Genomic DNA, 22,611 nt, shown 5'->3' with positions numbered 1-22,611 from the left:
GTGGGTCATCTCTGTGTCTTTGGAAAAATGCTTATGTAAATCTTCTGCCCATTTTTAATTGGATTGTTTGTGGTTTTTGCTGTTGAGTTGTATTAGGTCTTCAAAAATTTTGGGTATTAACTGCTCATTATACATATGGTTTGCAACAGTTTTCTTCTATTAGTAAGTTATCTTTTTTATTTTGTTGATTATTTCCTTTGCTGTACAGAAGCTTTTTAGTTTTATGTAGTCCCACTTGTTTATTTTTGCTTTTATTGCTTTTATTCTTGGTATCAGAAAAATTGCAAAGAGCTCATCACCTATATTTTCTTCTAGGAGTTTTATGGTTTTAGGTCTTGCATTCAGTTCTTTAATCTCCGTTGAGTTAATTCTTGTGTTTGGTGTAAGTTAGTGGCCCAGTTTCTATCCTTTTCTATGGGTGGTCCAGTTTTTGCAGCACCAGTTGTTGAAGAGACTATCCTTTCCATCATTGCATGTTTTTCTCTCTCTCTCTCTTTTTTTTTTTTTTTTGTAAATTAATTGACTGTGTATGTAAGTCTCTTCCATTTATCTGGGTTTTTTTGTTTGTTTTTTTACTTTTTTCATTACTGTAGCTTCATAGTACAGTTTGAATTCAGGGAATGTGATGCCTCCAGCTTTGTTTTTTCTCAAGATTGCTTTGGCTATTTGGAGTCTTTTGTGGTTCCGTATGAATTTTAGGATTGTTTGTTTTATTTCTATAAAAAATGCTATGAATTCTGATAGGAATTTTATTGAATCAGTTGATAGGCTAGTCTGAACATCTTAGAAATATTCTTACAGTCCATACACATGGACTATTTTTCCATTTATTTATCTTCTACAGTTTCTCTTCCTTTTTTTTTTTCCTTTTTTTCCAAAGGTTTTATTTATTTATTTGACAGACAGAAATCACAAGTAGGCAGGGAGGCAGGCAGAGAGAGAGAGAGAGAGAGAGGAGAAAGCAGGCTCCCTGCTGAGCAGAGTGCCCGATGCGGGGCTCCGTCCCAGGACCCTGGGATCATGACCTGAGCCGAAGGCAGAGGCTTTAACCCACTGAGCCACCCAGGCGCCCCTACAGTTTCTTTTCTTAATGTCGTGTAATTTGTAGTAGTTTTGCAAAGTCGAAGTTTTTTTTAATTTCATGAGGTCTGTTTTACCAGATTTGGTTATTAATCATGCTTTTGGTATCATGTCTAAAAGTTCTATGCTTAGCCATAGCTAAAGATGATCTATTTCTTCTACAGTCTTAGAGTTTACTTTTAATGGCACAAATTTTCAGTTAATTTTTGTATAAGGTTTGAGGTTTAACTTTTTATATATGGATATACAGTTATGCCAGCTTCACTTCTTGCAAAGTCTGTTCTTCCTTTGATGAATTGTTTTTGTACCTTTGTCAAAAACCAGTTGAGAATATTTGTGGGGGTCTATATCTGTGTTCTCTAATTTCTTTCCTTAATCAATAGGTCTTTTCCTCTGCCAGTACCACAGTGTCAATTAATATAACTATATAGAAACATTCAATACCAAGTGGAGTGATTCTTCCCACTATCCTTTTTTTTATGAAGATTGTTTTTGTGTTTTTTGGGACTTCCTCTTTCATATGAATTTTAGAATATCTTGAATGTACCTACAAAATGTCCTGGCAGAATTTCTATGGGAATTACATATACTCTGTAGATAAATTTGGGGGAGAAATGTCACCTCTACTATAGTGAGTGTTTCAATCCATTAACATGGTATATCTCCATTTAATTAGATCTTTCTTAATTTCTTTTATATGTTTTTAAAAAATCTATTCTTATTTCTTTCACGTACATGTTAAGTATATACCTAAATATATTATTTTGTTTTTTTTTTTGAATAATTTTGGATGGCATTAGGTTTTAAATTTTGGATTTCAAATGTTTATTGTTAATATATAACCAAGGATTTATTTGTGTCTTAAACTTATCTGTTTTCTTGTTAAAGTTACTTAACAGTTCTAGAATCTTTTATTTTGTAAATTCTTTGTGAGACAGTCATGTCATAAACACACAGAGGCAGTTTATTTATTTTTTTTTTTCAATTTGTATGCCTTGTTTTTCTTACTGTGATGACTAGGACTTCTTAAATTTTGCTGAATAAGAATGGTTAAAGCAGACATTCTTTCCTTCCTTGTAAATGTGATGTTAACTGTGGTTTTTATGTAGGTTTTCTTGATTAGGTTGAGGAAGTTTCCTGTACCAAATTTGTTGATTATGTTTGTAAGTATGGAAGTTTGTTGGATTTTGTCAAGTGTTTTTTGTTTTTTTTCTGCATTGAGATAATTATGTGGTTCTTATTTTGTAGTGTATTACATTCATTGGTTTTTCAAATGTTTAACTAACCTTGCATTTTGCAATAAATCCCATTTGGTCATGATGTATAATTCTTTCAGTACCCTGCAAGATTCAGTTTACTAGTGTTTTGTTGAAAATTCTTGCATCTGTATTCATAAGAGATTGGTCCAAAGATTTCTTGTGATAAATTTTTTATGTGGTTTTGCTGTCAGGGTAATAAAAATATGAATTGGGAAGTTTTTCTTCATTTTCTCATTTTGGAAGAGTTAATTATGAATTGTTAACATTTCTTTAAATGTTTTCTAGAATTTGGCGTGCTTGGGTGGCACAGTGGTTTAAGAATCCGACTCTTAGTTTTGGCCATGAATTTCTTTTTTTTAAATTTTATTCAGTGTAGTCAGAGAAAATACTTTGTACTTCAGTCCTTTTAAGTTTATTGAGATTGGTAGCTTAGAATATGCAACATCTTTGAGAATGCACTGTGAGTACTTGAGAAGAACATTTTGCTGCTGTTGGGTGGAGAGTTCTATAGGTATCTGTTCTGTTTTGTCCCTGACATTACTCAAGTCTTCTATTTATTTGTTGTTCTCCTACCTATTTTTTCTATTATTTTCAGCATGGTATTGACGTCTCTAATAGTGTTGTCTATTTATTTCTGTCAGGTTTTGTTTTGTTTTGGTGCTTTGTTCTAAGGCGTGGCTATGTTTGTAATTGTTCTTACTGAGAGATTCTCCCTTTTATCTTAATAAAATGTTCCTTTCTTTCCCTAGGAACTTTTTTTTTCTTTTAAAGTCCATCTTGCCTGATAATTGTGTGGCCACTTCTGCTTTCTTGTGTTTGTATATGCATAGTGTATAGTTTCATTTTTCATCTTAGTACTTTCAGTTTATTTGTATCATTTAAGGTAACATGTGACTCATTTAGACACCAAGTAACTGATACTGCTTTTTTAACCCAGTTTCACAGTGTCTGCCTTTTAATTAGATAGTACCATTCTTTCACATTTAACATTTTTATATAATTAGATATATACACTGTTGTTTTGTTTCTTGTTTCATGAATGTTCCTCTGTTTCTCATTAATTCTTTTGAAGTAAATGTATGTTTTTAATGTAGCATTTTAATTTCTTTTTTTTTAAGATTTTATTTATTTATTTGACAGAGATCACAAGTAGGCAGAGAGGCAGGCAGAGAGGAGGAAGCAGGCTTCCTGTTGAGCAGAGAGCCCGATGCGGGGCTCAATCCTAGGACCCTGGGATCATGACCTGAGCTGAAGGCAGAGGCTTTAACCCACTGAGCCACTCAGGTGCCCCGCATTTTAATTTCTTTAATGATTTTTCACTGTATATTTTTGAGTTACTCCCTTATTGATTGCTCTGAGACTACGACATGTATCTTAGCCTACCACTGTCACCTTGACATTTGTACTAACTTATTTCCAGTGAGATATAGAAATGTCACTCATATATATATATATATATATATATATATATATATATATGTATACACACACACACACACATACATATATTACCTTTTCCTGCTTTTTGTGGTATTAATATTATACATGTTATATTTGTAAATGTTGCATAAGTAACCATACATAGTTATTTTATATAGTTTTATGTGTTTCTGAGAAGCCAGAGCTAGAAAGGAGAGAAAGTATGTGTTTATAGGTTTTGTTTAATCAGTCTTCTTGTTGATCATGTTTTATTTTCTTCATTTGCTCCCACGTATCAAATTAACCATCTATAGTAATTTCTGTAGCCCCATACAGGGGACCTTTGGTACATTGTATACAAATTCTTTTATACAACTGCTTTTTAAATCCATAAAGAGGAAAAAAGTGGAAGAAATATGCACTTATACTGTCTTCGTAATTATATAATTACCTTTACTAGAACACTTTGTTTTTGGGTGTGGATTCATATTATTGACTGAGGTCATGGTCTTTCAGTCTGAAGAACTTCTTTTAGCTGATTCATTTTTTAGCCAGATCATATCTGCTAAGCCCCTTGGTCCATTTCTCCTTTGCATGTTTTCATTTTTCAACTGCAGTGTGTCCACTTGGTTCATTTTTTTATAATTCTAACTTTATAGATATTCTTTATTTAATGTGAGATTGTCATTATGTCTTCCATCTTTAATAATAATCTTCTTGAGTTATGTTAACATTTTCTTTCTTTTTTATGTGCACAAGCCGGGGGAAGGGGCAGAGGGGGAGAGAGAAAGATTCCCAAACAGGCTCTGTGCTCAGTGTGGAACCAAACATGAGGCTCGATCTCATGACCCTGAGATCACAACCTGAGCCAAAACTGAGTCAGATGCTCAACTGACTGAGCCACCCAGGTGCTGGTTTTAGCATATTTATGATGAATGGTTTGAAATCTTTATCTCTTAAATCCCACGTCTGATCATTCTCAAAAGTGGTTACTGTTCCCTCATTTTTTCCAGTATGTGAGTCATACTTTCCTGTTCCTTTTCTAGAAATTGGACTTTTTAGATAGTGTTATGAACCCTGGGTAGTAACCCATACCCCTGGCTCTCCCCAGCCTTATGATAATTATTTCATGTTTATTTGCTTAGCAAGTACCTACATCATTTCTGTGAAGTTCACTCCTCACCCACCATAATACGAAGACACCCCCCCACCCCCCGCCCCTGGTTTGTTTTAAGAAGGTGCAGCTTGGGTGTACCCAGAGCAGTTTGATGGATCTTTTGTTTTTGACAGTGCCGTAGACATAAATTCGTCTGAACACTAATCCAGTTAAATTTGGGTTCCTTTGAAAGCGTATTCCCCAGGTCTGTGTTTGAGATTTTTTTCTGACCCCATGGTAGCTCCTCCCCACTGACTTTCCCAGTGTTGTTCTCAGACAAGAAAAGGAGAGGTTTTACTTGCAGTGAGCAAAGAGAACCTCAGGGCTCTTACCCACACTGGTGTCTCCTGGAACAAGAAAATTGGGGAAGCTTTAAGCTGAGGGTGCATCCATATTTATGAAGGGGCTTGCTCAAGGGGGAATACAGGTTGGAGTTGGGCAAAAAGTCATTTAAGGTGGCAGAGTCCAGGTCAGTATTCCGAGGGCAGGCAGGGGCAGGCATGGGCAGGCATAATCAGTTCTCTGGCTTGGGTGGGTCCAGCCTCTGAGTGCTCAGAGGGGTTTAGATCCGGTGAAGTTAACGCAAGAGTGTGCTTCAGGTCAGACCTCACTTTGGAATCAGTACTGGGAGTTTGTATGGTTTATTGTTTGCTTACAAATTTTTTGTTTCTCTTTCCACAAAGATTATTTCTGTTATCAGAAAAGTAAAGGATGATAATTGAACATTTGCTGGCTCTGGTTACTGCAAGAAAATATTTAGCCTTCCCTAGTTTCTGTACACACTTCTTCCCCTGCCCGGGCCTCAGCCACCAGCCCGTGGAGGCGTTGAAGGTTGTGTTGCTGCCAGATGTCATTTCACCTCCTGGGTGGTGCCTCATTTCCCATACTCTCACCCAGGAGAATGTGTTTAAATAACACTTTGCATTCCCTGAGCCACAGTGTGCAAGTTAACAAAGAGAGTGGCTTGGACCAGATCTCTCAGCTTTTTTGTGGCTTTGAAGTTCTGACACAGTTAAAAGTTGGTGATAGAGTACAATCCAGTAAACTGCTATCTGCTCATGATTAATTGAGATAGTTGTCATAACTAACTAGCACTGGGAATTTTGTCACTGATTTATTGTTTCTGGTATGATTTGGCTGTCTCCTGGTCTGGCACAGGCTGTTCATTCCTGTATGCTTGCCTAAGATGGCCAGGGCCTGAAATTACTGTTCTTATGCCCAGAGAGCTATGACTTTCTTTTTCCAGGAACCCCTCCCTCTTTCTGCTTATGTTAGGACCATTTTAAGACATTATAAATGGCTGTTTTCTAAAAATAATTGACATTGCTTTCATTGAGAAATGAGCTTGTACCGTTTTTCCACATGTCATGTCATGCTACTGTAATTGTTTTAATATTTTTAATCATCATTACTTTATTGGATACGCTATTTGTTATTTAGTAGTATTTTATTTTATTGGATACGCTATTTGTTATTTAGTAGTATTTTATTTTAAAATATTTGATAGATTTTTCATTGTTGATTTTTATTTTGATGTCATTATGTCAAGAATGTGGTTATATAATATGTATATAATTATTATGAATTTCCTATGATTTTTGTATTTTTCCTCTCATTTCAGTGGGATTTTAAAATGGTTAGGGAAGAAAGGTTCTCAGTTTCAGATATTGTAATGGAACTCAGTAAAACTGGTAGATTTATAAGAAACATACCAGTTTTTGCCTATAGTTGGTAATTACAGGACTGTTGTTTGTTTTAAGATGAATAGTTAAACTTTGAGAAATTTCTTTCCTGTTTGAGGAAGAATAATGTATTGGTTAAGGACACAGATTACGTATGAGGCAGGCTTCTTGGTTAGAATCTTAGTTTTGATTTTTTTAAAAAGATTTATTTATTTATTTATTTATTTTGAGGGATGGGGGAAGAGAGAGAGAGAGAGAGAGAACGAACATAAGCAAGTAGGGGGGAAGGGCAGAAGGAGAGGGAGAGAATCTCAGGCAGGTTCCCTGCTGAGTGCAGAGCCTGATACTGAGCTCATCCTCAACCCTGAGATCATGACCTGAGCCAAAATCAAGGGTTGGACGCTTCACCGACTCAGCCACTCAGGCACCCAGAATCTCAGTTTTGATACCATAGGCATGGGGCATGTGATGACATAATCCCTGTATCCCTCAATCCCTCAGTTTCCTCAGGATGGATATAAAAATACTACGAACTTATTTCAAGTAACAGTTTCATTTTAGTAGTTGCAGTATATTTTAATTGTTTAAATAGCCACTTTTGTGTTGTTCTTTAATTTTTTACAGCTTATCGTGAGCCTCATTATTATTACCAGTTCACAGCTCGATATCATGCAGCTCCTTGCAACAGTATCTATAATATTTCTTTTGAGAAGAAACTTCTTCAGATTTTGAGCAAATTGGTTCTTGACCTTTCATGTGAAGTTTCTTTACTGAAGTCGGAATGCCATCGTGTTAAAATGCAAAGAGCTGGTTTGCAAAATGAATTGTTCTTTACATTTTCAGGTAAGTATATATAGTTCTTTAAAGAAAATGAATTCAAAACAAAAATGAATTACCTGCAGAATTTTTCAAAAGTAAATGTTACAGATCTGAATATGTTTCATGTTCTCTGCTTTGACTTAGTTCTGATAGGCCCCAACATAAAATTCTGATTCACATACTTAATGAAAAGGTAGCACTTTCCAATAACTAAACCTTGCTGTGGTAATTTATTAGAGAATAGAATTTGGTATAAAGAAATGCCTACCTTGATACTTAGCTGGAAAAGCTTCTAATTCTAATAACATGAGTTAATATTACAGACCAGAGGGACCATTGTAACAGCTTACCGTGCTTTTCCTAATAACACGGAGTGGAGACCCAGTGTATTCTAGAAAACAAAGAATTGATTTTGTACCTACATGTATATCTATTAAGGGCCTGTTTATGAATAAATTTACACTGTGGAGTAACGATTCATATGTTCGTATTGGGTCTCCCTGCCCCTGGCAATAGGACTCCATTCTCTTTCCATCTCAGATGATACTGCTTGCTGTTTTCCTTCCTCTTTACTCTGTCCTTCGTTTCTCTACTGCTGATGTTTGATTGTACTCACCCATTTCTCCATTTTTCTGGTTTGCTGTTGTTGTTTTGGCCATCTAGAATTGAATTTTTAGACACAGTTGAGATATGTGAAGCTTACAGGAGAAAAGGTTGTTCAACCCCATGTTGCACTGTCTTTTATCTTCTTTAATGCTTTCCATCTGTCTTCAAAAGAATTTTGGAAGTTAGTCTGTAGCTTCTGAGACAAAGTATCACAGTTAGAATCTTTCTTTAGGCCCTTCGAGGACTCACTATTAGCATTCATAAGAGTTTATGAGGCCTTTGTACCCAGTGTGTGTTTAATAGGGGCTATTAATAGGCATTTAATAATCCTCACAAGACCTCGAAAGTAAAGTTTAACCCTTAAGAGAAGAGAGATGATATACAATAGAAATGAGGCATAGTGGGCTCGAAATGCATTTTTCTAATGACTAATGATGTGTGAACATCTCATGTGCTTATTGGCCATTTGTATATATTTTTTAGAGAAAAGTATATTCAAGTCCTTGCCCAATTTTTGCTTTCTTTCCAGCATTTATTGAAATAAATGGGCATATAACAGTATATAAGTTTAAGAAGTACAACATAAGGGATTTTATATGTGTATTGTGTGTATCCTGTATATACACACGTGTGTATATATGTACAACTATATATTAATAATTACAACAAAGTTAACACATCATCTCATATATTTACAGTTTATTTTATCTTATTCTTCTGTGGTGAGAAATTTTAAAATCTATTCTTTAAGCAGTTTTCAAATATACACACATTAATTATCAACTATACTCACATTATATCTTCCGTAATTCACACTCTGCCTTATATCTGTGTGCTTACACTTTTTATAACTACAAGTTTATACCCTTTGTTTACTTTTATCCATTTGCCTCAGGCCCCACCTGCTACCCCAGCAATCACTAATCAGTTTTCTGTTCCTGTGACTGGTTTTAGTCTATTCTGTATGTTAGAGAATTCATAAGTATTTATTTCTCTGTCTGACTTGTTTCACTTAGCACAATGCCCTAAAGGTTCATCCACTTTGTTGCAAATGGCAGAATTTCCTTCATTTTCAGGGCTAAATGCTGTTCCATTGTGTCTGGAGGACACACACACACACACACACACACAAATTATTTCCTTTACCATGAAGAACTTTCCTGGTTTGATGTAGTTCACATATTTTTTGTTTTGTTTTGTTTTCATTGTTTGTGCTTTTGAGTGTCCTATTCATAAAGTCATTGGCATGTTTACTGTCAGGGACCTTTCTTGCATGTTTTCTTCTAGGAATTTTATGGTTTATGTCTTAACATTAAAATCTTTAATTCAATTCAAATTAATTTTTGTGAGTGGTGTGAGATAGGAGTCCAGTTTCATTCTTTGCATATAGACTATTTGCTTTTCCCAGTACAGTTTGTTTTAGAGACCACATGTTCTTCACAGAGTATTCTTGGCTCCTTTGACTTTATATGCATGAGTTTATTTCCTGGGCATTCAGTTCTGTTCCATAGATCGTGTCTGTTTTCATGCCAGTATCATATTGGTTTTGATTACTATACTTTGTAATATACATTGAAATTAGAAGTGTATTGCCTCCAGTTTTCCTCTTTTTCAGAAGTACATTGGCTATTCAGTATCTTCTGTGGTTCCATAAAATTTTTATTTTTATTTTTTTAATATTTCTGTAAAAAATGCTGGTGGAATCTTGATAGAGATTATATTGGATCCATACATTGCTTTGGGTTGTATGGACATTTTAATAATGTTGATGCTTTAAATTCATGAACATGAGATATCTTTCTATTAATTTGTGAGTCTACAGTTCCTTATCAGTATCTTGTTTGCAGTGTACAGATCGTTTACCTTATTGTTTAAATTTTATACCTAAGTATATTATTATTTTTGAATGTTATTATAAGTGGGATTGTTTTCTTTTTTTTTAAAGTAATGTGTCGTTATTGTATTGATGAATAGCAATTGATATTTGTATGTTGATTTTATGTCTGTCAATGTTACTAGATTCATTTATTAGGTCTGACAGTTTTTTTTGATGGCTTTCTATATTTTTGAAACACATCATCTGCAGACAGAGATGGTTTTACTTATTTGTTTTTGATGCAAATGCCTTTTCTTTCTCTTTCTGTTTGCTTGGGCTAGGTCTTCTAATACTATTATATTGGAATGGTGAGACTAGGCACCCTTATCTCGTTCTTGATCTCAGAGGAAAATCTTTTTTTTTTTTTTAAAGATTTTATTTATTTATTTGACAGAGAGAGATCACAAGTAGGCAGAGAGGCAGGCAGAGAGAGAGGAGGAAGCAGGCTCCCTGCTGAGCAGAGAGCCCGATGTGGGACTCGATCTCAGGACCCTGAGATCATGACCTGAGCCGAAGGCAGTGGTTTAACCCACTGAGCCACCCAGGCGCCCTCAGAGGAAAATCTTTAACCTTTTACCATTGAGTATGATGTCAGCTGTGGGCTTGTAATATACAGCTTTTATTATGTTGAAGTACTTTCCTTTTATACCCAGTTTATTAGGAATTTTTACTGTGAATGGCTGTTGAATTTTGTCAAATACTTTTGTATCAATTGAGATGATCATGGGATTTTCTTTTTCTTCCTAACAATGGATGCATCACAGTTGTTGATTTGCATATGTTGAGCCATCCTTGGCATCCCAGTGGATGAATCCTATACCCATTTCTGGGATGCATGGGTGGTCCAGCAATTAAGGCATCTGACTCAATTTCGGCTCAAGTTCATAAATCTCAGGCATTGTGAGATGGAGCCCCATATTGACGCTCTGCACTCAGTGTGAAGTGTGCTTAAGATCCCCCCCTTCCTGTGCTCCTCCCCACCCCACTCTCTTCTTTATCAAATAAATAAATAAATAAAATGTTTAAAAAAAAAGAATGTATGCATTTCTTCCAGGTTGTCAAGTTTTTGGTATATTGTTATTCATAGCAGTCTCTAACGATCGTTTGTATTTCTGTGGTATCAGATTGTAATGTTTCCCTATTGTTTTAAGATTTTACTTATTTGAGCCTCTCTTTTTTTCTTATCTAGCTAAAAGTTATACATTGGTTTATTTTTTCAAAGAACCAGCTATCATTTTTCTTAATTCTGTTTTTTCCTATTCCATATTCTGTTTATTTCTCCTTTAATTTGTATAAGATTTTAGTTCCAGTTACTTAACATACAGTGTTATATTAGTTACAGGTATACATTCTAGTAATTAAACACGTCATACATCTCCATGCACTCATCATGACAAGTGCACTCCTTAATCCCAACCACCCATTTAACCCATCCCCTACCAACCTCCCCACTGCACTGGAAGAACAAATATTGTTAAAATGTCTATACTACCCAAAGCAATCTATATGTTTAATGCAGTCCCTATCAAAATACCAAAATACGTTTCTCACAGTAGAACAAACAATCCTAATATTCATATATAACCACAAAAGACCCCGAAGAGCCAAAACAATCTTGAAAAGGAAAGGCAAAGAAAGCTTGGAAGCATCATAGTTCTGGAATTCAGGTTATATTACAAAGCTGTGGTGATCAAAACAGTATGGTACTAGCGTAGAAATAGACACAGAGACTAATGGAACAGATTAGAAAACCTGGAAATGAACTCCTAACTATATAATCATTTAATCTTCGACAAAACAAGAGAGAATATCCAATGGGAAAAAGACAGTCTCTTCAACAAATGGTGTTGGGAAAACTGGACAGCTACATGCAAAAGAATGAAACTGGACCACTTTCTTATACCATATACAAAAATAAAATCAAAATGGATTAAAGACCTTAATGTGAGACCTGAAAGTATAAAGTCCTAGAAGAGAACCCAGGCAGTAACTTGTTTGACATTGACTGTAGCAACTTCTTTTAAGAGATGTCTCCTGAGGCAAGGGAAACAGAAGGAAAAATAAACTTTTGGGACTTAATCAAGATAAAAAGATTTGCACAGCAAAGGAAACAATCAACAAAACTAATAAGCAGCCCATTGAATGGGAGAAGACACTTGCAAATGATGTATCTGATAAAAGTTTAGTATCTACAATATATAAAGAACTTGTAAAACTGAGCACCCTAACCAAATAATCCAATTGAAAAACTGGACATTTTTCCAAAGAAGACATCTGCTTTAATTTTTATTATTTCCTTTCTTCTTACATTGGGACAAGTTCCCCCCCCCCCTTTCTTTTTCCTTGAAGTGTAATCTTAGATTATTTATTGATCTTTTTTGTATACTACTTTGTTTTCTTCTAAGAATTTTGAAGTTTTACCTCTGCATTTAGGTCAAAGATTGATTTTGAGGTAATTTTTTTATGTACTGTCAAATACGGGTCCTGTCTTCACTGACGTGTGGATGTTCAGTTGGCCCAGCAGCATTTTTTGGAGACTGTGGTCCCCCTCATTGAATTGTGAGTGTACCCTTGTTGAAAGTCGGGTAACCACAGATATGTGGGTTTATTTCTGGACTGTCCTATTTAATTTTTCTGTATTCCTGCCGCTTCCAGTCGGTGATGAGAGAAGAATTAGGCACAAACAAGTCAGCTGCAAAAGACTGGGAGCAGGGGACACAGTCGAAAGGACTGCTGCCTTGAGCAATTCCACAGCCTCACTTTTATTGGATAGAAAACAATAGCCAATAGAAGGATTGATGAAAGTCAAACGTTAATCGGTCTTGCAGACAAGCAAGAAAGAGGATAAAGTTTATAGTTAAACAAACACATTCAAAGGACTCATCTAACTAACAAGGGGGCGCTTCTGGGAAGAGAAAGGAGCGATAACGGAAAAGGGAAGCAGGTGGTTTTCGTTCCACCCTGAGCTGACCTGGTGTTCCTGGGTGCTCCACTTCCCTGAAGCAGGCGGCGTTCCAAGCTGCCTGGCTTCTGTGAAGGGGCGGCCTTCCGCCCTGAGGGAGCCGGGCATCCCCAGCTGCCCAGCTTCACGGTCGTATATCCTCCTTCTCCCCAAAGACCTGTTGCCAGTATATGTATTTCTTAAGGCCATATCTAAATGTGCTTAGTAACTAGTAAAATCCTCCACGGGTTACAGTTTAAGTAACAAATTGTTCCCAGGGGCAGCAGCAATTCCTGTCCTTATACCAGTACCACCCTGTTGTGATCATAAGTCTTTTATTGAAGCTTTGAAACGTGAGATTTGAAACTTGGAAATGGGAGACTTTTGTTCATCTTTCAGTATTGCTTTGCCTACGTCAGTTGCAGTTCCATGGTTTTTAGCATCTGGTTTTCCATTTCTGCCATATAAGGCCATTGGGATTTTGGTAGGAAATGGATTGAATCCATAGATACCTTCGGATAGTATAAGCATCTTAATAATATTAAGTCTTCTAATCTATGATCATGGAGCACAGTTTCATTCATTTATATCTTCTTTATTTTCTTAGCAGTGCTTTGTAATTTTCATGATATAAGTAATTAACCTCTTTGGTTAATTCCTAGGTATTTTTTGATGCTATCATAAGTGAAATTCTTTTCATATTTTCCTTCCCATGCTGTTGATTGCAATATATAGAAATGCAGCTGACTTTGTATCTGGCAAATTTATAGAACTTATTTGTACAGTTTTATTTGTGGAATCTTTACTCCTACACATGATATTTCACTATCTCTGAAGAGAAATAATTTCACTTCTTTTCCAGATGGATACTTTATATTTTTTTTTCTTGCCTTACTGCATTGGCTAGAACTTCTGGTACTTGTTGAATAGAAATGGCAAAACTACATCCTTGCTTTGTTCCTGGTCTTGAAGTCTTTTACCACTGAATGTGATATTGACTATTGATATATATATATGTGTGTGTGTGTCTTTCATTATATGGTGGGATTTTTTTCCTGTTTCTGCATTGTTGAGTATTTTTTTTTCCATTAAAGGGTGTTGAATTTTGTAAAATGACTTTTCTGCATCAAATGAGATGGTCATATAGGTTTTTTGGTCCCTTCATTCTGTTAATGTGGTGTCTTACAATGATTGATTTTTGTATCTTGATTTATCCTTGCATTCTGGTAGTTAATCCCACTTAATCATGGTATATTATCCTGTTAATGTGTTCCTTAATTTGGTTTGCTAGTATTTTGTTGACTTTTGCATCAGTGTTTATTAGTGATATGGATCTTAAACTTTCTTACAGTATCTTTGTCTGTTGGGTGCTTTAACAGTTCTTTTCCCATCCTTTTCCATTGTTGTTGTCATAAAATTATGACTTTATAAATTGCCCCCAAATATAAAGTAAAAATTATTTTAAATGAATTTAGTCTCTCAAATTATGCAGAAAGTAGAATGTGAAGTTACAAACCAAAGTTACAGTAATACTAGCTTTTAGACATTTTTAATAGCTTCTTAAATCATGTAAAAAATTGCTGTTAGATTCTAGTCTTAAAATAATACTAGCTTTTAGCATTACTCACGTATTTACCTTTATGGAGACCTTTTATTCATAGTGCTTCAAGTTACTATCTTGTGTCCCTCCCTTTCACCCTGCAGGACTCCTGCAGTTCTTGGAGGGCAGGACTAATGGTAACAAGTTCCTCAGCTTTTGTTTATTTAGGAATGTCTTAACTCCCCCTTACTCTTGAAAGACAGTTTTGCATGTTACAGGATTCTTAGTTGATACTTAAAAACAAACAAAAACAAAACCAAAAAAAGAACAGCTTTTAGTACACTGAATATATCAGTGTATGACATCTGGTCTCTCAAATTTTTGTGGTGGAGTCAGCTCATCTTACTGAAAACTTTTTGTATGTGACATGTTAGTTCTCTCTTCCTGCTTTCGGGATTCTTTGTCTTTCAGAGGCTTCGTTATAATGTGTCTTCCTGGGAGTCTCTCTGAGTTCACCTTACTTGGTGTTTGTTGAGCTTCCTAGATGTTTCTATTCATGATTTCATCAAATTCAAGAAGTTTTCAGCCACTATTTTCTTAAAATGATTGCTCCAATACTTGCTGTCTTTCCTTCTGGGACTCCATAATGTATATTTTGGTTCATTTGTGTTCATTTGATGATGTTCAAAAGTTTTCTTAGGTTCTGCTCACTTTTCCTCAGGCTTTTTCTTTTTCTCTGATTTAATAATTTCTAATGATCTGTTTTCAAGTGGGCTGATTGTTTCTTCTGCCTGATCGCATCTGCATTCAGATCATTTTAGTGAATTTTTTGTTTCCTGTCTCTTTATTTTTTTTAAAGATTTTATTTATTTATTTGACAGAGAGAGAGAGATCACAAGTAGGCAGAGAGGCAGGCACAGAGAGAGGAGGAAGCAGACCGATACGGGGCTCGATCCCAGGACCCTGGGATCATGACCTGAGCCGAAGGCAGAGGCTAACCCACTGAGCCACCCAGGTGCCCCTCCTATCTCTTTATTAATACATATTTGCTCATACATAATTTTGACTCTATCTACATATTCTGTAATTCTTTCCCCGTCCTCCAGGGGGTTGTTTTAAAGTCTTAGTCCAATAAACTTGACGTCAGGTGTTTTTCAGGGATAGTTCCTGTTGATTTACTTTTTTCCTTTGAACAGACCATACTGTTTCTTCATATGTCTTATTTCTTGAATACTGGGCGCTTGAGTCTAATAGTGTAAGTGTAAAATAGAAATAAGATTCTTTTCATTTTCCAGGGTTTATTTTATTGTTTTATTTATTTTTTTAAATCAGTGTAGGCTGTCTCTGTACGGAAGGTCCATGTGAGGTATAAACTTAAGTTCTCTCAGTTCTTGTCTTTCTTTTATCTTTCTTGTTCATATATGGTCACTTCCTATTTATCCTATAAATGTCGTTTTTAGATACCATTCTGTTTAATTCCTGGCTACCCAAAAAAATAAAAGAAAAATGAGGCAAAAAAGGGGCACTGACGCTTTCTGGTCTCTACTAGTCATCTCCACTTGTGTGAGAGGGACTTGTGACATGAAAGGATGTGCAACAGTAAGGGCCGCCTGCCTCTTACTTGCATCTCTGTGAAAGAAGAAGCAGTGAGCAAATTAAGCACACGTCTGATATTTGGAGGTCAGGGTTGTTTTTTTGTTTTAACTTCCCCCATCCTGGCTCCTATAAGCTATGTACAGGCTATTTCAAGAATACGTGCACAGCTGCCGGCCATGGTTCTTTAGGTGTTGGATGGGGAGCCACTACTGTGCTAAGAGCCAAAATTGACTGAAATTAACAACAACTTGCCATCCAAGCCTTCTCTTGGAAATTGTCATAATTCCCATAGACTTCCGAATTCCAGAACAGTTACATGGCACAGATTCTTCCACTGAAATTGTTGTGTATGAGGGGAGACTTCTACTCCGCCATCTTCTCAGAATCTTCTTCGATGTAAATCTTACCCTTCCTTCTCTATTAGTAAGGAGTATTTTATCCCCTTGCTTCTTTAAGGATTTTCTTTTTGTTTGATTTTCTATAGTTTAGATATGATATACCCCTGTGAAGATTTTTCAGTATTTATTCTGCGTGTTGTCTGTTAGTTTCCTGGAGCTCTGATTTTGTCTGTCATTAACTGGAAAATTCTTATCCACTGTTGCTAAAAAGATCCTTTTCATTTCATTAATTCTTTTCTCTCAGGTATTCCTATTGTATGTACATTGTAACTTTTGCTAGTGTTCAACAGTTCTTGGAAGTTCTTTTCTGTTTGTTTTTTTCCCATGATTTTTTCACTTTGCTTTTCAGGTTCAGAAGTTACCACTGACGTACTTCAATCTCCAATCCAGTCTGATTCTTCCTCAGCCACATTTAGTCTCCTGATGACCTCATGGAAGCCATTCATTTCTTTTATGGCATTTTTGATTCTGGCATTTCCTTTTGAGGCATTCGTAGAGTTTTAATTTCTGTCCTTACACTACCCGTCTATTCTTGCATTGTCTACCCTTTCCATTTGAGCCCTTTGCCTATTGTCATAGTTATTTTAAATTTCCAGTATAATAACGTCAATGTCTCTGCCATTTCTGAGTATGATTATAATACTTGTTCAGTTCCTTTTTTTTTTTTTCTTAAGATTTTGTTTATTTTGTTTTAGAGAGGGTGAGAATCGGAGGGGGAGGGCCAGAGGTCAAGAGGGAAAGAGAGTATTTGAAGCATATTCCACACTGGCCTTAGAACCTGACACAGGGCTCAATCTCATGACCCTGAGATCATGACCTGAGCTGAAATCAAGAGTTGGACGCCCAATAAACTGTGCCACCCAGACACCCAGCTTGCTGTGTTTTTTGAAACTTTCTTGCCTTTAGTATTTCTTGAAAGTTTTTATTGAAAACTGGAAATGATATGCCTAATAGTAAGAACTGAATTAGGTGTGTTTTATTATAATATTTTTTGCTTCTCTGTTTAGGATTTGGCCTCTATTTACTATTTATGAGAACTGTTGGTTTTAGAGGCTAAAAATTTCTGTGATACTCTTGTTTTTGTCTCCTTTGTTGTCTTTGAGTTTCCCTAGAGTCTTCTTCTTAAATAAGTATGAGATTTAAAATCCTTCTGTTGTAATCTCTTGGTTTATAAGATACCCTGTTAATGTGGTGGTAATTTGTAGAGGTAGCAAAAGCATTCTGTCTCCCCACAACCAGATCTCAGGATTTTAGACAGCATACACCTTTTGTGTGGAACCTTCAGCAGTGTTTTTCCTCTTCTTTCTTGATTTTCACTGGAAACCTGCAGGTAGTTGGAGTTGGATATTTCCAGTCTGCAAGGTCATTTAGACTCTGGTAAACCTCAAGGTGCTTGAGCTACAGTAAAATATTTCTCTATAAGGCCAAGCTTTCATTGAAGAACATCTGAGTATTTTTTGGTGCATTTAAAAATGTTTATTTTTGTTCTTCCTCATGCTAGAAGCACTAGGGGATTTGTTTTAGTCCACCTAACTAAGACCTTTTGGGACTATATGGGGCAAAAACTCATGAAAGTGCGGAGGTCCCCTGTGATCTGGAATTTTTTTAATACTTGAGCTTTCCTCACTGCAAAGCCTTCAACAGATTCCAAGTTTCAGGTTTTCCTAGTGGTACTAGCTCCCCTGGCAGGCTCTTGCTCTGGGGCTTCTCCTCTGGGTAAGCAATAATTCTCCATAACTACCTCTTTTTCCCTACAGTGGTGTGGGCAGCAGTATTCTTTGAGACCTCAGTTATCTGATGAATCAAAAAGGATTTTGTGAGTCTCAGTTTATTTACCTCTTTTCTTGTGAGGACAGTAGTGACAGCATTCAAGTGCCTTTCATATTGGAGTATAAACCGAAGTTCTCTTTTACCTTTTTTTATTTCTTAATGAGTTCCATTACTGATTCCTTCTTCTGTTTAATTGACTATAAAATAGCATTTTGATTTTATTTTCATTTCTTTTTGTGACTATATTCTAGTTATTTTCTTGGCAGCTGTCCTGAGTTTTACAGTTAATAACTTCTGTATGTAATTGTATAGTTTGAATACCAGCCTAGTTTGAACAGGGTACCAAAACTCTGCCCCCAGTATAGGGTTGTTCCTTCCTTCCTGTGATGTTACTAGGTAATAGCATTATTATCCATTGTTTTACCACTAACATAGATTTATGATATTATCGTACATATTTATTTTAATCATCTACATGAAAAAAAGAGTTTAAAATAATAAAATACAATAATATTGCCCTATGTCTGTGGAGCTGACTTTACCGACTGCTCTTTATTTCTTTGCAATAACATTGAGACTACTGTCTGTTGTCCTGGTACTGGCTAATGTTGCAAGCATTGTGTTTGGAATATTTTACTTTCTTCTTCATTTCTGAAAGATACTTTTTCCAGATACAGGATTCTTGGTTGACCGTTTTTTCTTTTAATACTTAAATTTGTTATCTCACTGCCTTCTGGATTGCCATTTTTTTTTTTACAAGAAATCTGCTATTATTCTTTTGATGGACTTTTGCAGTATTGACAAGCTTCCTTTTTTTCTTCTCTCTCTCTTTCTGCTTTCAAGATAATTTCTTTGTCTTTGAATTTTGCCAGATTTATTATAATAGTGTTTCACCATTGAATTCCTTTGCCTTTATCCTCCTTGAATTCCATTGATTTTTTGGGGGGTATGTAGATATATATCTTTCTCAAATTGGGGACATTTACTGGCATTTTCAAATGTTCTTTGTTTCTTTCTTCTTCTTTTCTCACCTATGACTCCCATTATGCATATGTTAGTACCCTTGATGTGTCACAGATCTCTTAGGCTTTCATTTCTCTTCCTGCATTTTCTTTCTGCTCCTGTAACTTGATAATTTCAGTTTTCCTATCCTCAAGTTCACTTTATTTTTTCACAAAATCAGATTTGTACTTGAAAGGCCTAGCAGTGAGTTCTTCATTTTCATTGTCGTAACTGCCACTTTCAGAAATTTCTTTTGAGTTTCTTTTCCTTCACTTTATTAATATGTTCCTGTTTGTTTGAGAAATTATTTCCTCTTTGTATTTGTAATTACTTTCTTTAGTTTTTTGGAATATATTTACTATAATAGGAATTCCAATTTCGTGCTTCCTCTGGGGATTGTTTGTTTGTTTTTTTGGCAGTTGGTCATACTGTCTTCTTTCTTCATATTCCTTATAATTTTTTGAAAACATGTACATTTTAATTAATAGTCTAGGAGGTAGTAATCATGAAGTCAGATTCTTCTACCTCTGTGTGTTTGTTTTGGTTGCTCATGTGAGTTGTAATAATTTGTTTTTAGTGGACTTATCTAAACTACCTTTGTAAGACTCCTGTATCTTTGTTGTACATGATCTCTCATGTCCTTTAGCTTGTTAGCTAGTGTTCTGATAAAAGTTTCTTCAGGTGCTGTGCATAAGTCAGCTTCTGTGGACTTAGCATTTTCTTCGTTGATGTAAAAATTAGGTGTCAGCAAATTTGATTCTTACTGTTTTGTGTCATTTTTGTCAGCATTTCTATGGTAGGATATCACTTGAAATATCCTACTTCACCATTTTACAGATATCATTTCTTTTTCATTTTTAAATTTTGTAGAAAGTTTCATATAAAAAGACAAAAAAGCATGCATAGTTTTATACAGGATGAGCTTGGCCACCTAGCCTAAGTAAAGCATGTATATCAAAGGAGGCAGGGGTTCAGAAAGAAAAGATGCTTTCTTAGCTCCAGAGAGCTAATTGAACTGATCTAGACAGCATAAGTGTTGTTTGGTTTACCTAAAAAGGTGGTGGGGGTGAATATTGCCTGTTGGCTGTTACCACCTTTAGTACTGGAGTATAACTTAAGCATTCTAGATGTTAATGACTTGGTTAACCACTCTCCACACTGACTCTAAAGACTGGATAATTTTTGTGGATTCTGTTATTGTTTCCAACAATTTTGCTTTAGTTTAATGAATAGATTTTTTTTCTTTTTTTTTAAAGATTCATCTGTTTGACAGAGAGAAAGAGAGACAGAGAGAGAAGGGAACACAGGCAGGGGGAGTGGAAAAGAGAGAAGCAGGCTTCCCACTAAACAGGGCGCTCAATGCGGGACTTGATCACAGGACCCTTGAACCATGACCTGAGCCGAAGGCAGATTCCTAAAAAATGAGCCACTCAGTTGCCCCTAAATAGTAGATTTTTAAAAATGATTTTTTTTATTTGAGAGAGAGCAAGTGAAGATGAGCGGGGTGAGGGGAAGAGGGAGAAGCAGACTCATCTCCGAGCAGAGAGCCCAATCATTACCTGAGCTGAAGGCAGTTGCTTAACCAACTGATCTGCCTGCATACCCCAATAAATAGTAGATTCTGATGGATTTTTAAATTTGCCTTAAACTTTTATATAGACTCAAATTAAAAATAAAATTGTCTGATCTGATCTCATAATCATATTATGATAAAGAGGTAGATTCTGGCCTACTGTCTTCTGAAATACTTTGTAATGAACAGTAGTTTCAAAAGACCTTAGATAAATAATATTTTAAATATTTGGCTACATTTTTAAAAGTACTTTTTTTAAACTTCATTGTATATTTTTGGTACATAAGTCTAGCAGTTTTCATTTCCTGGGTCTAGTTTTATGATGGTCTCATTTTAAAAGGATTTAAAAGATAGTCCATAAAGAAACAAAAACTTTTTTTAACCTTATTTACAGCCCTTCTTGGAGGTCTGCTTCAGGTTAACACCTGTTTTGTTTGGTTTTATGAAATCACTGTGATGTACTAGATTGTCTTTTTGTGATATTTTGTAATACTTTATGATATCAGTTGAGAGGGCAACAGGGAAATTTCATGATGTGCACTGTTTTGAAGAGATACTAAAAAAGAATATTGAAGTAATGAAGATTTCCCATTATTCCACAGTATATTCTGCATTATTAATACTTCTATGGTCAGTTTTATTATTTTCATATCAGTGCTTATCCATCCAACATATTTTATATAATGTGCTAGGCAAATGTTGATAATATAAGCCAGGATCTGTCTTCTCATGTAGAGAATTTGGGGAAAGTAAACTTGTCACAATTGTTTGTGGTTATATTATATAGAACTTAAATTGTTAAGATTGACATTTTAAATCCTATTTTCACAGCTAGGAAGGAGACAAAATCATAATAGCCTCTTACTTTACAGAGCAGAGACTGGATCTCAAGGAGATATTAAATAATATGCCTGTGTTTATTAGTGCTAGACCTAGGGATAGAAATCAGATTTTTAAAATTTTTTTAATTTTTGAATTTCTTTTCAGATATCTTTTTATGTATTTTCATAAATAATGGGAAGTAACAAGGCTTTAGAACTGTGGTAATTAACTTGATGAAATAATCTAGAAAGATTATTTAATCGAAATCCTTAAGTCATCTTTTTCTTATTTCCTCTTTGATTTTTATGTCTCACGAGTTTTTATGTCTTCCACATTGTACAGTTAAGTGGTATATAGTTATTCCTAGTAGCCTTTTAATGATCTTTTGAATTCCCATCTTACAGTTATATAATTTTTTTATTTATAATTTTGTTGGTTTGGGCCCTTCCTTTTTTCCTTGGTTAGTTTCACTAAGGGATTGTAAATTTTGTTTACTTTTCAAAGAAGCAACTCTTCATATGGTGAAGTTTTTCTATGATTTTCTGTTTTCTGTTTTATGTATTTCTGCTCTAATCTTTCATCATTGTCATCGTCAGGCATTGTTATTTTTACTATCGTTATTATTAACCCTTAGGTTCACTTAGTGAAGTTTTCCTGATTTACATAAAACAAATCTTTGGCTTACATTTATAGCTGACTAGTATAGTTTAACATTAGGAAATTGCTTAATTATTACTGGATGAGGAATATTAGATAAATGACCTATTGTGTATTTCAAAAACCGATTTTAATATTGTGATATAGACTTTGGGCCCTAAAATATAAATAAAATAATAAAAATATAAAATATAATGATAAAATATAATGTATTTTTTCAGTTTCATCTCTAGACACTGAAAAAGGACCTAAGCCATGTGCAGACCATAATTGTGAATCTTCCAAAAGACTGTCTAAGGTATGTTATGTGAGGCTGGAGAAATTTAAAAAAACATGAAAATGCACAGTGTGTAAGTAAGCATCTCAGTAGTTATTGAGCACATCAAATCTACCCCTCAATTTAGGAAATTCAACA

General features: G+C 35.1%; 1 protein-coding gene across 1 annotated transcript in view; it reads left to right on the top strand.

Moving 5' to 3' along the window:
• The window catches only part of ZPBP (zona pellucida binding protein), a 104,989-nt gene that overhangs the window by 26,934 nt on the left and 55,444 nt on the right, over nt 1-22,611 (top strand). The window contains exons 5-6 of the mRNA XM_032305606.1: nt 7,221-7,439; nt 22,418-22,494. Coding sequence (XP_032161497.1) covers nt 7,221-7,439; nt 22,418-22,494 — 296 coding nt within the window. The remainder of the gene's footprint in view (nt 1-7,220; nt 7,440-22,417; nt 22,495-22,611) is intronic.

The sequence above is a fragment of the Mustela erminea genome, chromosome 11 (assembly GCF_009829155.1).
Source record: "Mustela erminea isolate mMusErm1 chromosome 11, mMusErm1.Pri, whole genome shotgun sequence".
NCBI lineage: Eukaryota > Metazoa > Chordata > Mammalia > Carnivora > Mustelidae > Mustela > Mustela erminea.
Note: the sequence above shows the minus strand (reverse complement) of the source record. Positions and strands in the feature narration are given on the sequence as shown.